The 15,231-nt window shown below is 47.2% G+C and overlaps 3 protein-coding genes across 25 annotated transcripts in view; 2 read left to right on the forward strand and 1 right to left on the reverse strand.

Annotated features, from left to right (window-relative positions):
- The first annotated feature begins 672 nt into the window (after window positions 1-672).
- On the forward strand, window positions 673-8,842 carry LOC309862770 (uncharacterized protein). 4 transcript variants are annotated; one of them, XR_014310701.1, is made up of 4 exons: window positions 673-1,574; window positions 3,378-3,483; window positions 7,251-7,468; window positions 8,661-8,842. XR_014310701.1 is itself a non-coding variant. In XM_082726999.1 (2 exons), exon 1 carries the CDS (start codon window positions 1,143-1,145, stop codon window positions 1,530-1,532), a length of 390 nt encoding a protein of 129 aa, XP_082583125.1. In that variant the 5' UTR covers window positions 673-1,142; the 3' UTR covers window positions 1,533-1,574; window positions 1,741-2,187. The 4 variants fall into 4 exon arrangements, 1 of the variants encoding a protein (XP_082583125.1); XR_014310702.1 differs by lacking the exon at window positions 7,251-7,468; XR_014310703.1 differs by lacking the exons at window positions 7,251-7,468; window positions 8,661-8,842 and adding an exon at window positions 3,597-3,798.
- LOC309863913 (uncharacterized protein) lies at window positions 5,270-14,466 on the reverse strand (the record flags this gene model as incomplete). Its single annotated transcript, XM_082729154.1, has 3 exons — window positions 5,270-5,578; window positions 13,201-13,963; window positions 14,040-14,466. 3 exons carry the CDS (start codon window positions 14,464-14,466, stop codon window positions 5,458-5,460), a joined length of 1,311 nt encoding a protein of 436 aa, XP_082585280.1. The 3' UTR covers window positions 5,270-5,457.
- CCDC158 (coiled-coil domain containing 158) overlaps window positions 13,378-15,231 on the forward strand; it is a 100,404-nt gene continuing 98,550 nt past the window's right edge. For 11 of the 20 annotated variants that reach the window (XR_014310699.1, XM_082726972.1, XM_082726962.1 and 8 more), the window contains exon 1: window positions 14,040-14,186. The gene's annotated coding sequence lies outside the window, so the exon portion shown is untranslated. Of the gene's footprint in view, window positions 13,456-14,039; window positions 14,187-14,233; window positions 14,793-15,231 lie in introns of those variants that run through there. The other 9 variants (XM_082726977.1, XM_082726982.1, XM_082726983.1 and 6 more) reach the window with 5 other exon arrangements.

Raw genomic sequence — 15,231 nt, forward strand, 5'->3', positions numbered from 1 at the left:
CAGCCTACCTCCAGACTTCTTGAAGTATGAGAAAAACAAACCCCCATTTACGCAGGCCACTATCAGTCAGGTTTTCGGTCACTTACAGCTGGATGCCTTCCTCACTGATACACATAGGTATACATATACCTTTTGTTCTCTTAGAAAAGACAAGAAAAAGCCACAAACCTTACAGTGGTGAGGTAAGGTAAGAGTGTAAGGCAACCTTACACTCTTGGCTGCCTGCTAGAAACCAATTATCTACAGTAAGAATCCATTTCCATCTCTCTCAAAATACAGTTTTGGGGATATGAAAACTAACCTAAACAGGTAACACAGCTTGGGCAAAAGGCATATTTATCCCTTTCCCACCCTCAAACTAAAAAACTTTTACCCCCGAATTGCAAATGTTTCTTAAGCAATGAATATGTGTAAAAAGCATTTATGTTCTGTTGCTGTAGACAGTTAACATTCTGAAATTTTAAAAGAAATTTCTGTAATCTCTCTTAATCTCTGTAGTCAAAGAGAAAAGCAGAAATATGAAGACTAATACAAAAAAAAAAGGGGGGGGGGATTCATTCAGTGGGTATTCCCAGTCATACCAAAGAAAAAGAACTGAGGCATGTCACGGGAGACTAAGGTTTAAAAGTTAGTTTAAAGACATAGGTAAAGAAAAGAGGCAGAAAGGGTGTTTTGCGTTCAATTTATACAGAAAGTTGATTTACTTCTTTCTGAGTGTGCAAAAAGCAGTAAATAATATTTATGTAATCGATTATTCCAGAATTATAAAGAAATTCTAAAATATTCCGGAATGCTAGATATTCTCATTGGGCGGGAGAAAGAGCAGATATTTTTCTGGTCATATGCTCAATAAAGGAACACATTCATAAACGTACAGCATGCCACCCCCCTCACCGCCTTGTTAATCTTTAATCTGATTTACAACTGGAAAGATCATGTGGTAGCTGCTTTTGCACTATTTCATTCACAAAAAGATGACCCACTGAGCAAGCACATTCTCCCCCAGGGATTTCCTAGACTACATGGACTAGACGCATTTTTTTTTTTTTCTTTCCGACGCCAAGCCACACAGAGTATTGCCAGCTGCCATCGGAGGGGTGTGCAGCGGCCAATGAGGCAATATTCAAGCAACCCCCGACACGATGGCTGCGTTTCTATCCGACCTGCAGACGTTTCAAAGGGGAAAACGCACGCGAACAAAGACGCGGGCACAAAGAGCAACAGACCTTCGAGATGATCAGCGGCTCCCCGCGCTCCAGGCCGCCCTGGAGAGTAAAGCCCCAGGGCGCGCCCCCCTGCAGCAGCGCTTCCAGGTAGAGGTACCTGCCCTGGGGGGTGCCGCGAGCGGTCCGCGGGCCAGCGGCCTCCTCCAGGTTCTCCGGGGTCCTCATCGCGCCCAGCGCAGGGTCCCTCGAGTGAATCTGAAAGCCGGAACCGGTGCCGAGGGCCGCATCCCAGCCTCGGAGATACCCGCCGGCCGGAGCGGGGTCCGGGGACGCGATCTTCCCGGAGGAAAAGTCCTTCGTGCGTAACCGCGAGACGCGAACCGGACCTTCCCTTGCGCGCGTTGGAGCGTAAGTTTTGCTCCGGGGATTCCGGCTCTCGCCGAGGCCCCGCGGGGCTATACGTCTCCCCGCTCCGTGTGGGGAAAAAACCCACAAAAACCTTCTTTCTGGGTCACTCTCAAGACCCCTTTACTTGGCGCCCACACCGCCGACCTTCTTTCTGTGTATTTCACAGAGAAAATCTGAACGGTCTCGCCATCTAGCCGGAGGGTCGCGGAAAGCCCCGCCACGACCCCGAGTCCGGATGGATGACCCCGCCCGGCCCCCCGCGAGCCGGACCCTCACAACAGCCTCCCGCCCCCGCAGGACCCTCGGAGGAAGCGCCGACCCGGCCCCGGGCCTCGAAGGTCCCTCGCGTCCCGCGGGCGGAGCCGCTGCGCGCACACTGTTCGCTGAAGTTTCTCCGCAGTCGGTCCGCGGCGCGTTTCTTGGGGGAAAAAAAAGTTTTTGCAGAATGGACAGAAAAGGGGAAAAAAAACAAAAAACAACCCAAAAAAGCCGCGTGGTAAATGAATCCTCAGGGGAGCAGACCCACCCGGTGGCCGCTGAGCCCTCCCGGTGTCCTCGGGGACGCCCGCGGCGGCCGCGCGTCTCCGCCGAGACCCGGAGCAGGGAAGGGGGAAGGGGGAGGGCGAGCGGGGGCCGCCCCCCTGCCTGCCCCGCGGCCGCGGAGGGAAGCCGGAGCGCGCGGGCTCGCGGCGCGCACAGGCTCGCGGCCCGCACAGGCTCGCGGCGCGCACAGGCTCGCGGCGCGCACAGGCTCGCGGCGCGCACAGGCTCGCGGCCCGCACAGGCTCGCGGCGCGCACAGGCTCGCGGCGCGCACAGGCTCGCGGCCCGCACAGGCTCGCGGCGCGCACAGGCTCGCGGCCCGCACAGGCTCGCGGCGCGCACAGGCTCGCGGCCCGCACAGGCTCGCGGCCCGCACAGGCTCGCGGCGCGGGAGCCGCCGGACGTCGGACGCGCGGGGCAGGGGCACCGCGGCCCAGCAAGGACGCAGCACAGCCCGGGCCGCGCGGATTACCGCGGAGCGTCTGGGGGCGACCCAGCCTCTGGAGTTTTTAAAACTCCGGGCGCTGCGGCCGGTCCCCGCGCTGGGACCAGTCCAGGGACGCGGGGCTGGCACGGGGTTTTACCTGCTGTTGTCGGAAGAAAACACCAAGCGTCCTACGGGACCCGCTTCTCGTCCTGAACCCGGACTCGCCCATCCGATTCCTGCTCGTTTGACGCCGAACAAAGGAGCCGCAGCTTTCTTCTCTCTTTTCATTGTTACCTAGGCCCAGGCTGCTACCTAGTCCTTAAACCAGACGGAATGCACTTAATTCCTGGCAAGGAGTGGGTCCTCGCAGCTGAATGTTATTCTAGTTTAAGGTTGTCAGTGCAACTTGGTAATGTATGGAATTTAGCATTGCTGCATTTTATTAAAAACGTGGACAGTGCAAGGGAACTACACATGGTACAAAGCGGCTCAGCAATTAAGTTATAGGAACGATCTGGAATTATTTCCAAGGGATATGTGTGCTTAACCTTTTCTGTTTAAAAGTATGCAGTCCTGGGCGCCTGGGTGGCTCAGTGGGTTAAGCCTCTGCCTTCGGCTCAGGTCATGGTGGGATGAAGCCTCTCTGCTCAGCGGGGAGTCAGCTTCTCTTCCTCTCTCTCTCTGCCTACTTGTGATCTCTCTCAAATAAATAAAATCTTTATTTAAAAAAAAAGAGTGAAAAAAGTATGCAATACTGTGAATTATGTGGAAAATTGAGGTTAAAAATTACTCTGGGTTTTGGTATCAACTTAATTGGAATGTTTGTACTTATAGTTAACGAGAATATAATAGAGAAGCAGACATAGTATGCAAATAATGTACAACACACAACTATTATTGGATGCTTACTCATCTGAAGGGCTCAATAACAACAAAAAAGGTACTATCTCGTTTTTACGTAATGGCAGTATTTTAGTGGAAGCATAAAGTGTACCAAATCAAAGTATATGACAAATATTCTGATTCTTTTTTTAATTTATTTTTTATTTTCAGCATAACAGTATTCATTGTTTTTGCACCACACCCAGTGCTCCATGCAATCCGTGCCCTCTATAATACCCACCACCTGGTACCCCGACCTCCCACCCCCCACCCCTTCAAAACCCTGATTGTTAATAGCAATGGATGCAATTTTTATTGCTGCTTCCTTTTGCAGCTTAATTTATAAATTAAGAATAAAAGGAGAAACACTGGCTTTTCTTTCACTTGATTATTCAAAGTGCATGCGTGTGTGTGTGTACAGTTAGTGTCGTAAGTAAATGAATATTTTTAAATTATTTTTGTGGCACTTACAATCTGACTCCTAATTCATTTTGTAATAAATGACATTTTACAGAGTCAACATTTAATATTAAGAGTAATGAAGCTAAAAATAAAAGGTAAAGGAAAAAAAGAGAAAGGCAAGCAATGAAGAATACAACTAGATGTTCACGGACCGATGAAAACTCTGTATTATCATCAAAGATATTTGTAACCTAAATATTTGATGAAAATTGATATATAATCTGAAAAAAAAAGTCAAAATTTCTTTGGTAGATATATAGTATAGCAACTGATAGATGGGCGTTAGAACAACTTTTCTCCATCTTGCATTGCTCAGATTCAAAGAATATATCCTTGTTTTTGGAGACAGGCACAAGGTGGCCATGAAAGGGTTAAATGATCTGATAGGAGTCATCCTGCAAACAGCATAAAATTAACATCTTCAGACACTTAGAGATGGAATTTCAGTTTAATGTAGGTCTTTTGCAGAGTTTATGGCAAAAAGAAAATTTCTATGTGGCCGGCATTGCTAATTCATAGGAAGAACTTCTGCTAGAGCATGTGATTGGGACCCAAAATCTAATCAGGGAATGAAGTGAGACCCCCCACTCCTTCCCAGGAAGAGAGAAGCAGCCCTATTGTCTCAAGATGCCAACAGTGGAAGGGCCAGGATTCTAACTGAGAACAGGGTAGTTTTCTTTCTAAATCTTTGGCTTCAGCTTCAGGCTTTCTGAAGAAGGGCTTGTTTGTTTGTTTGTTTGTTTCCTGCTCAGTCTCTCTCTGAAAGCCACTCTTTTCACCTATCCTGCCGCGTGCTGGTGGGCTGACACTGCTCCTGGGCTCCAAGGATGGACATCTGATCCAGGCATCGACTGCCCTTCCGCTCAAATGATTGGCATATGGTAGGGCACGTGATTCAAGCTCGGTCAATGTAATAGCTAGAAATTTTACTAGTTACAAAAAAGGGACACTATCTCCTATGGGCTGATAGGAACAGTCCTGGAGTTGCTGGAGGTCATCTCTGCCATCACAAGCTTGAGAAGGAAGACAACACCTAGGACATCAGTTCAACATATGGAAACTGTTTTGGTGATACCACTTGAGGCCTGCACCCAACTCTACCTCATCAAAGCCAGCAATGCTTGAACCTCTTGGTTTCAGGACCACTTTACACTTTTTTTTTTTTTTTAATTTTATTTATTTATTTGAGAGAGAGAGAGTGTGTGAGAGTGGAGAGGTCAGAGGAAGAGCAGTCTCCCCGCCGAGCAGGGAGCCCAATGTGGGACTCGATCCCAGGACTCCAGGATCATGACCTGAGCCGAAGGCAGCTGCTCAAACAACTGAGCCACCCAGGCGCCCCAACCACTTTACACTCTTAAAAATTATTGAGGACTCCCCAGAAATTTTGTTGATGTGTGTTTATAGATCTATCAGTATTTACTATATTAGAAAAATAAAACAGAAAAGAACATTTAAAATATGTATCACTTAAAAATAGAAAAGGCATCATATGTTAAATGGACTAACATATTTTACTGCAAATAACTATACTTTCTCAAACAGAAAAATCACTGAGAAGCAGGAATTTGTTCTACATATTTGCAAATATCCTGAATGGCCAGCTTCGTAGAAGACTGTTGGATTCCACTGTCCACTTCTGCATTCTGTCTGATATCGCAAGTCCCGTAGCCTCTGGAAAACTCGGCGACACACTTGTGAAAGAACAAGCAGACAAAAGCCAACAGTGTCTTAGTTATTATGAAAATGATTTTGACCTTATGAACCCCAAAGGGTCTCAGTGTCTCCCTTGAGGCCCCCACACCACACTTTGAGAATTGCTGCCTTCCCCAGACGCATCCCTCCCCGAAGCCACCACACTCCTCCTGGTTACAGGAGATCATAAAAAACTATTTATTTTTCCTTTACACAACGGAGTTGGGGTTCTGCTACTCAGAGCTGAGAGAGTTCGACGCGAGACACAATGAAACCTTCCATCCTATTTTCTCTCTGTCCACTGCTCTCTCTCTCGTCTCTCCTTCGACTTCCCTTCTTCCTTCTTCCTCTAACTCAGAATTACTCCTTTTATAAAAACCAAATTGGCTTTTTCTTCAACATTTCATGAATGGGGCAGCAACCCAGCTAGCGAGTAGGAAGGAACTCTCAAAACTACTCCTATTTTTTTTTTAAATATTTTATTTATTTATTTGACAGACAGAGATCACAAGTAGGCAGAGAGGCAGGTAGAGGGGGCGGGGGGTGGAAGCAGGCTCCCTGCTGAGCAGAGAGCCTGATGCAGGGCTTAATCCCAAGACCCTGGGATCATGACCTGAGTCCCTGGGATCATGACCTGAGTGGAAGGCAGAGGCTTAACCCAGTGAGCCATCCAGGCGCCCCAAAACTACTCTTATTTTTAACCAAATCCTTTCTTCACGACAGAGAGATTGAACACAGCTCACAACTTCACTTTGCCTCCACATGAAAAATTCCCACTGTTGGTAACTGAGGGCATGTTGCTCTGTTACTGTGAGCCTGGTCCCAGGTGAAAAATATTTCAGTCACACTGACTCTCCCATTTACCTGGCATCCCTATACTGAACGCTTTTAAATGTGATTTGCCTAAATCACTGTGTTGACTCAGAAACCATGCATCACGCTAGTTGATGTCATTTAAAGAAAAACTAATGTATTCATTTCAGAATTCTCATATCTTGATTTTAACCTTTCACAGTCATGTGAAATATAACCTTTTAACTTAATGGATATTTTTAATGCCTCTGAATTTAATATTTCCAAGATTGAAAATGCCACTGGATTATCTCTGAAAATAAAGTAGGAGTGACACCTAGTGGCTTTTCAGGCTCACAAAGTGATCATTAAAGTAACTGCAGGATAATAAATTTGAGGTTTGGTAGGTTATTTAGTCTTTCTTAGAAAAGATGTCTCAGAATTATCTCAGACAAAACACAGGCTTATTTTAAAGTTTTCAGAGTCTTTGGGCAACATTTTAGAGGCAAAAAGAATCATCTCTTTGTGTGTCTCCTTAAAATTAAGGATGACTTTCCCAGCAGACCTCCCTTGACCTCTAAATGCGAAGAAATCTCCCCTGAAAACAGTCCCTTGCAAGAGAAATGAAAGCCCAAAGATGAGTTTAAAATGACCAGGATCTCTCGGCTAGAACGTCCCTGCAAGCAGTGCAGAGAAGGCCATGCCGAATGCTCAAACACAACCGAGATTCTCCGAGAAGGTTAGAGAGGAGAGATGGTTGTCAGCGAGTCAACTTACAGCCTCTGCTTCACTGACTGTCCTAACGGTTGTTGCAAAACTATCAAAACACAATCAGCTTAAACCTTTCGGGAATGATCAAAATGTTCTGTGTCTTGACAGAGGACAGCTCCACGGTGTATAGGTCCGTCTGAACACCAACTGGAACACTTTCGATGGATACAGTTTATTAAATGGAAATGAACACCTCAATAAAGTTAGTTTTAAGAAAACTCAAGGACTCAGTCAACAGACGGATGGACAAACAAAATACGGTGTATACATACAGGGGAATATCATCCCGCCTTAAAGTCACAGGCAGTTCTGGCACATGCTACCAGGTGGGTGGGCCTGGGGGACATCATGTTAAGGGAAATAAGACAGACACAGAAGAAGAAATACTATGAAACTCTATGTGTTGGAGTTTGAGGTACCTAGAGTAGCCAAATTCATAGACAGAAAGTAGAATGGTGGTTGCCAGGGCTTGGAGAAAGGGGAATGGGGGGTGAGTGCCTAATGGGTACAGAGTTTCCTTTGGGAAGATGAAAGTTCTGGAGAGGGATGGTGGTGACGGTTATAATCAGTGTGAATATACTTATTGCCACTGAACTGTACACTTCAACATGGTTAAAGTGGGGGGCGCCTGGGTGTCTCGGTCAGTTGAGTTTCTGACCCTTGGTTTCAGTTCAGGTCTTGATCTCAGAGTCATGAGTTTGAACCCCCTGTTGGGCTCCACATGTCAGACCTATTTTTTTTTTTAAGGTTTTCATTTATTTTTTTGACAGAGAGAGAGAGATCACAAGCAGGCAGAGAAGCAGGCAAAAGGAGGGGGAGAAGCAGGCTCCCCGCTGATCGAAGAGCCCAATGCCGGGCTCCACCCCAGGATCCTGGAATCATGACCTGAACCCAAGGCAAACCCTGAACCCACTGAGCCATGCAGGCACTCCGTGGGGGGCCTACATTTTAAAAAATGCCTAAAGTGGTAAATTTTGTGTTGTGTACATTTTACTACAATAAGATTTTTTTTAAAAAGCACTTGTAAAAGGTAAAGAAACGTTGCTAAATATGATACTATAAATAATCGGTTCATAATTCATCACTTACCCTTCCTGAGCAAGGAGGCTCTGGGTAGAGGCCACAACATAGCAGATGCACAAAGAACCAAAGGAGACCTGACAGTGTATTCTAAATAGTAGACCCCTGACCGAAGCTACAACTGATACAGGAATTATTATGGTAGGTTATTATTTAAAAGCTGGTGGAGGGGGTGCCTGGGAGGCTCTGTGGGTTAAGCATCCGACTCTTGGTATCCGCTCAGGTCTTGATCTTGGGGTCGTGGTTTTGATCCCTGCACTTAAAAAATAAATAATAAATACATACAAATACATAAATAAATAAAAATACATAAAACCTGGTAGAAATATATCCATTCACTTATTTTATTTCTTAGATAAGAAGTAAAAGATCTTAATATACTCAACAGAAACACTGGATGGTTATAATAAAGGATAACATTTTTCTTTCCTTTGGAAGAAACAAAGACAACTTCAAAGACACTGGAGATGATGGAGATTGGCCTCAAGGGCAAAAACATACCTAGAGGAGAAAAGGTGATCTGCCTTTATTTTACTTCCTGTTTGACATCTTTCTCCTACTTCTACCCCCTTTTTTTCAATCCTCTGTAAAATAAATTGTCCTGAAAACAAACAAACAAACTCAAGAACTTTTTTTTTTTTTTTTTTTTTTTTAACTCACTTCAGGGTGCCTGACTGGCTCAGGTGTTAAGTGTCTGCCTTCCGTTCAGGTCATGATCCCAGGGTCTTGGGTTGGGAGCCAGGTATCTGGTTCCCCGCTCAGCGGGAAGCCTGCTTGTCCCACTCCCACACCCCCTGCTTGTGTTCTTGTTCTCATTATCTCTCTCTCTGTCAGATAAACAAATAAAATCTTAAAAAAAAAATGTAAAAAAAAAATAAAAAGATTATTTGAGAGAGAGAAAGTGAGCGTGGAGAGGAGGAGGGGACAGGGATCGGGAGAGAGGGAATCCCAAGCCGAGTCCCAGCTGAGTGCAGAGCCTGACCCCGGACTCAACCCCAGGACCCTCGCTCAGGACCAGAGCTGAAATCAAGAGTCAGATGCTTAATCACCTGAGCCAGCCAGGTGCCCCTCAATAGAGCTGATTTTAAAAACTTCAACTCTAAAGAGTAGAAACTGCATTTAGGGTAGTATATGGAAGTCTTCTTTTAAGAAAGACATTTCCAAAGAATCCGCAATTTGGTGGTGCCTGGGTGGCTCCGTGGGTTAAAGCCTCTGTCTTCAGCTCAGGGCTCTCTGCTCAGCAAGGAGCTTGCTTCCCCTTCTCTCTCTGCCTGTCAAATAAATAAATAAAATTTTTGAAAAAAAAAAATCTCCGAGTCAGAAACTGGTCATCTTCTCAGTCCACCCTGCTCGAAAATGTTCCTAAAAAACTACTCACAGTCTTCCTGGGAAGGAGTAGGTCTTCCCTCCTCTATTTAAATTTCTCTCTATCCCACACTCCCTCTTGCTGGCTCCCACTATATTTAACCCCTTCTAATATGTTAATTAGGCCACCATGAATATTTATGACCTGTCTCTCTCCACTAGAATGTTAGGTTCCTTCCTTGCAGACAGGGTTTGGTCTGTTTTGTTCAATGATGTTCCTGATAAAGAGTGGGTGTTTAATATGCTGAATGAATTCAAGCTTTCTTATTAAATATATTTCTTATGTTCTGAAGAATGTCAGAAATTAACTATATGGCCTTTAATATTGTATACCCTATCAACTTGCAAAAATTATTGGAGATGATTTGCCATGTACTTCCTTTCCACTGTATATTGAGTCACTACTATGCGTCCACTTTGTACCACACACTGGGGAAATCTGCCTGTCAGGTAAGACTTAGCATAGGAAATCTTAAAGCATAATCAGAAAGGGAAAATATCTACCCTAAAAATCCAAGCTCTTGTGTCACTACGGTCTGGCATTGCATTTAGTTTTGAACATCTTTGACAAAGATCTTCAAGTTCAAAGTTATAAAGGAAACACAATGGTAAAAGAAAAATTATATAATCTACGCTATGTATTTTAAACTATCACTTATTTACAAAACTGATTGTTTCACGAGACAAGGCCTTTTCGTAAATTAAGCAAATCATGAATTAAATTTTAAGTGACCCTACATATGTATCACAATAGTGATGTATGAAGTGCTTTTCTGGTACAATTTTAATAAATGCTTTTTACTAGGATACAATTCTTTGGTTTTATAGAATCAAACTTTGGTTTTTTAGTTAGAAAAATGTCTTGCAATGATTTCTACATCTACCAAAACATTTGGTAGATGGAAATACTAACACTCTAAAATGTTAAATGGCTTGCCTAAGGTTATAGAGTTAGTGTCAAAGCTCAGACCAGATCTGGATTCCTTATTCCTGAGCCACCCTGGAATCAACCCACCCTTCTTTACTGTACCTCATAAAGGCCAGCAGCCATGTGGGGGACAGCAGTAAGAAGGATACTGGCTCCTTGAAGGCAGAAACGGAAGCTTCTTTATAAACCCTCCCCCACCAACCCCAATGCCCAGCACAGAGTCTGGTCCAGATTAGGAACCCAATGAAGGGAGGTAAATAACTAACGTGGACCCATGGATTCTTACTAAAAAGCTCTTGGTGACTTGGTCCCTATGGGACTAGGACCCCAACCTTCTTCTGTTGGTGCCCTCTGCTCAGGCCTCACTGGCCTCCTGGTTCATCTCAAATACACCAAGCACCTGCTTGGGAAGTTCTGTCCACAGTTCTCATGTGGCTCCTCCCTCCAGTCCCATATGTCTCTGCTCAATGTCACTTTATCAATGAGGCATTTTCAGAGCACACTCGGATAAGATAATAACATTTTCAACTTTCCATGTTTGCAGGTCCTGCTCCTGGGTTCCCAGGGAATCTATACTTCAACATCACCAAGGTGAAAATGAAATGACTTGGCAAAACCACCAAGCATGGGCTCTTTCTGCCCCACACCACACACTGTGCATCTGTTTTGTTAAAAATATAACCAAAAAGGAGCATTCCAAACATGAAGATAGGCAAAAGGAAAAAGCCTTCCTGGTTCCTGTAAGATTAAAGTCATACAGCCTTGCACATACTAAAAACGTAACATAAAGCCTGTAACTTTCTGGAATGTCCTTCATCATGATGATTTGCAACTCTTTATGTGGAAAAAAAAAAATCCACATATAACTCCGTACCGAGCATTCTCTTCCTGTAGCACTCTCTTCTTTGTGCAGATAGTGCATCTCAGGCGGCTGTCCTAACTGGAGCTCCAATAAAACGCTTTTCTTTTCTTTTTATAATTTTTAAAAAGACTTGGTCATTTTGTGTTGACGCACTCCCCACTCCCTGATTTCCTTACCATCTCCATAACACTTATGATTGTCAGACGTATCTGAACTTGTCCCTTTGTCCCTTAGTGCACTGTTTCTCTTCCTCTACAAGAATACAAACTCCATGAAGAGGGGGACTTTATCTGGTTCATGGCTATATTTTCAACACCTTCACACGACATGTGATAAGCACTTTATGAATATATGTGAAATGTCTGAGTGAATGTTGAAGGAAACCTGCACCCCTTCATCTTTAAATTCTCTCTTTTAAAAGCTAAGAAACTCTTTTTAATTCAGTATAAAAAATACTGAGAAGCAAATCTTCAAGACATTTCAAATGCAGAGAATCGTATAAGAAAATTCAGTGCACATAATTTCATACATATATGTGGTTTTAAATAGGGTTTTTTTTTTTTAAGTTTATTTTCCTTAGTAATGTCTACACCCAACCTGAGGCTTGAACTCAGGACCCTGAGATCAAGAGTCACATGCTCCCCTGAGCCAGCCAGGCACTCCTAAACTGTTTTATACAGTTCTAATTAACACGTTATGCTAATTAAGGACTTCAAAAAAAAAAAAAAAAGAGCGAGAGAGAGAGAGAGAGAGAGAGAGAGAAAGAAAGAAAGAACTTTCTTAGTTCTTAGGGTCTGGCACAAAAATATAAACATAAGACTCCAGTGGAAATCGTATATTAGTAACCAAAATATTTTTTTTTTTGCCATAAGAACACTCATGCCTTTTTTTTTTTTTTTTTGACAGACATTTCACAAGAAGGCAAAAAGGAAGCAGGCTCCCCGCTGAGCAGAGAGTCCAACGCGGTGCTTGATCCCAGGAACCTGAGATCATGACCTGAACCAAAGGCAAAGGCTTAACCCACTGAGTCACCCAGGCACCCCAAGAACACTCATGCTTTGATGGAATAAGGATTAAAACAAACAAACAAAAAATTAAAAATTGCTTTCTGTCTAGCTCCAAAATTTAAAAGGATTTACCTTTCCCTGTAATACCTATGACTTCATTCTTTATTCAAATATTAATTTTAGGGCGCCTGGGTGGCTCAGTGGATTAAGCCTCTGCCTTCAGCTTAGGTCATGATCAGGGTCTTGGGATCAAGCCCCCGCTTTGGGCTCTCTGCTCAGCAGGGAGCCTGCTTTTCCCCCTTTCTCTGCCTGCCTCTGTCTGCTTGTGATCTCTTTCTCTCTCTCCCTGTCAAATGAATAAGTAAAATCTTTTTTTTAAAGATTTTATTTATTTATTTGACAGAGAGAGAGATCACAAGTAGGCAGAGACAGGCAGAGAGAGAGGGGGAAGCAGGCTCCCCACTGAGCAGAGAGCCTGATGTGGGGCTTGATCCCACGACCCTGAGATCATGACCCGAGCTGAAGGCAGTGGCTTAACCCACTGAGCCACCCAGGTGCCCCGAATAAGTAAAATCTTAAAAAAAAAAAAACAAAACAAAACCAAAAAAAAAACAAAAAAAAAAAACAAAAAAAAAAACCCTAGTTTTATAGACATTCTTAAATCTCTCTGGGTCAATAAATGAAATAATTTAAATTACAGTTATGATAAAAAGCAATCTTTAGTGGCACTTGATACTATCTTATTAAAACCCACAATTACATTAAGCAATGTAGGGTTTATTCATATTTGCAGACAATTCGGACATACACAGTTACCCCCGAGGTGCCTGTGTCCTGGGACTGCCGATCGTACTACAACAGGCTGCGTCCACGCACTCAGGCCTTCGGGAGTCCTTGCACTTGAGCGCTCCTTGGGCGGCCCCGCGAGGTTTCAGCGAGTCATCCCTGGATCCCGTCAAGTCTGTACGAGACAGCACAGGAGAGCGGAAACACCGCGGAGGAAACCGCTCTCCGCGGGCCAGAGGGTCGCGTCCCGAGAACACGCTGGAACCCTGCGGGCCGGTCCAGAGGGTCAGCACGGCCGGGCGAGCTGCAAGTCGGGGATCCGTCCACTTGAAGGGGTCACCGGGGAAATGCGGGGCGGGGGCGGAGAAAGGGCCAGAAGCTGAGGCGGGCGGACGGGGAGGCAGCGGGAGGCCCGGGGGGCTCGACCGTGAGGGACTGCGTGGACGCGGCACTCGCGGTGCGCCGGCGCCAACTGAGGACGCCGCGGGGCAGCTGCGGGAGCGGCCCGCGGGCGCGGGGGAGCGCGCGCCGAGCGGGAACAGAGCCGGACGCCGAGACCCGCCGGGGCCGAAGAGACGGGGGCGGCCTGGAGGGACGGCGAGGACACGCGGAGGCCCGCGTCGGGGTCGGCCGGGGGCAGGGCCGGCGCGCGGGATGCACGCAGCCCCCGCCGTCGGGGCTCCGGGGCAGGCGGTCCCGCGGGGTGCGGGGGGAGGCGTGGGGGCGGGGAATGGCTCTCGGTTGCCCCGGCGACGGCGTCGGGGGGCGGAGTCCGGGCGGGAGGCGCGGCCCCCTGCACCCCCCACTCCCCGCCACGCACGCCCGGGGTGGGGGGGGGGGGACAACGGTCGCCCGCGCGGCTCGCGTGCAGCGGGCGGAGGCCCGAGCCCGAGTCCGGATCCGCGAGGGGCGGCGCGGAGGCGCGGAGGCGGCGGCGGCAGAGCGCCCCCCGCCGCCGCCGCCGGGTCGACGCAGGTGCGGCCGCCGCGGGGATGCGGCCGGGGTCGTAGGACCAGGTGCGGGTCGCAGGGGCGGGGGCGGGCGCGGCGCGGCGGGTGGGTGCGGGCCGGGTCGTGCTCCGGGGGGCCCGCAGCGGCGCATCTTCGTTTCTGGAACCTTCCGGACCTTTGTGTTGTTTCGCACATGGCCGAGGCCCGGTGAATTGGGTCTAACGGAAAGGCCGGCTGCGGTGTTCGGGATCGCAAGACCTCGGGGCACCGGGCTGCGGCTCCGGGAGCGGGGGCGCCGCGCCAGACGGTCCGCTTCGGGGTGATGACCGCGGCGCCCGCCCCGCATTACTGTTGGCCCTTGCTCGTGCCCCGCCTCCGCGGACAGCGGTGGGGTAGGGAAGACACGGGGATGGAGACCGGGGCCCGCCTGGCGTCCCGAACCGGACTGTGATCCGTGTTGCGGGAGGCTTTTCCCGCCGCCCCCCGCCCCCCGCACCTGACACTAAGCCCTTGCAAGGCTCTGCCCCGTTACCGGCATCGGGCAGAAAGTCACCGTTTCGAGGCCAGCCCTTTCCACAGAACTCGGCCCCAGATCAGCCCGCAGGCTGCTGCAGGATTTGTTCCTGCGTCTTGGTGTACCTTGAGGTCAGGGGAAGGTGCTGTAGGTGAGATGTTCGTTTTGCCATAGATATATTCTTATCCTCTCCAATTAAGTTGAGGGCAGAAATGGACAGTTTGTTTGGCACGTGCAAAGTCCTTACTGTTGTGTTTTTTGCAAAGTAGACTGGATGTTGTCTAGTGTGTTGCAGTCATGCGCTTTAAAACTGCACAGTTTTTTTTTTTAAGATTTTATTTATTGGACAGACAGATCACAAGTGGGCAGAGAGTCAGGCAGAGAGACAGAGAGGAGGAAGCAGGCTCCCTGCTGAGCAGAGAGCCTGATGTGGGGCTCGATCTCAGGACCCTGGGATCATGACCTCAGCTGAAGGCAGAGGCTTTAACCCACTGAGCTACCCAGGCGCCCAAAACTGCACAGTTTATTAAATCGGGCTTCTGTGAACCACATACTCCCAAACCAGATGGCCCCAATCGTATGGTACATTAGGTTGAG

Source organism: Mustela nivalis, assembly GCF_964662115.1.
Source record: "Mustela nivalis genome assembly, chromosome: 4".
Lineage (NCBI taxonomy): Eukaryota > Metazoa > Chordata > Mammalia > Carnivora > Mustelidae > Mustela > Mustela nivalis.

Bases quoted from the DNA above. Each gene is read 5' to 3' on its own strand.
- LOC309862770 (XM_082726999.1), top strand. From the start codon at position 1,143: ATGGCTGCGTTTCTATCCGACCTGCAGACGTTTCAAAGGGGAAAACGC.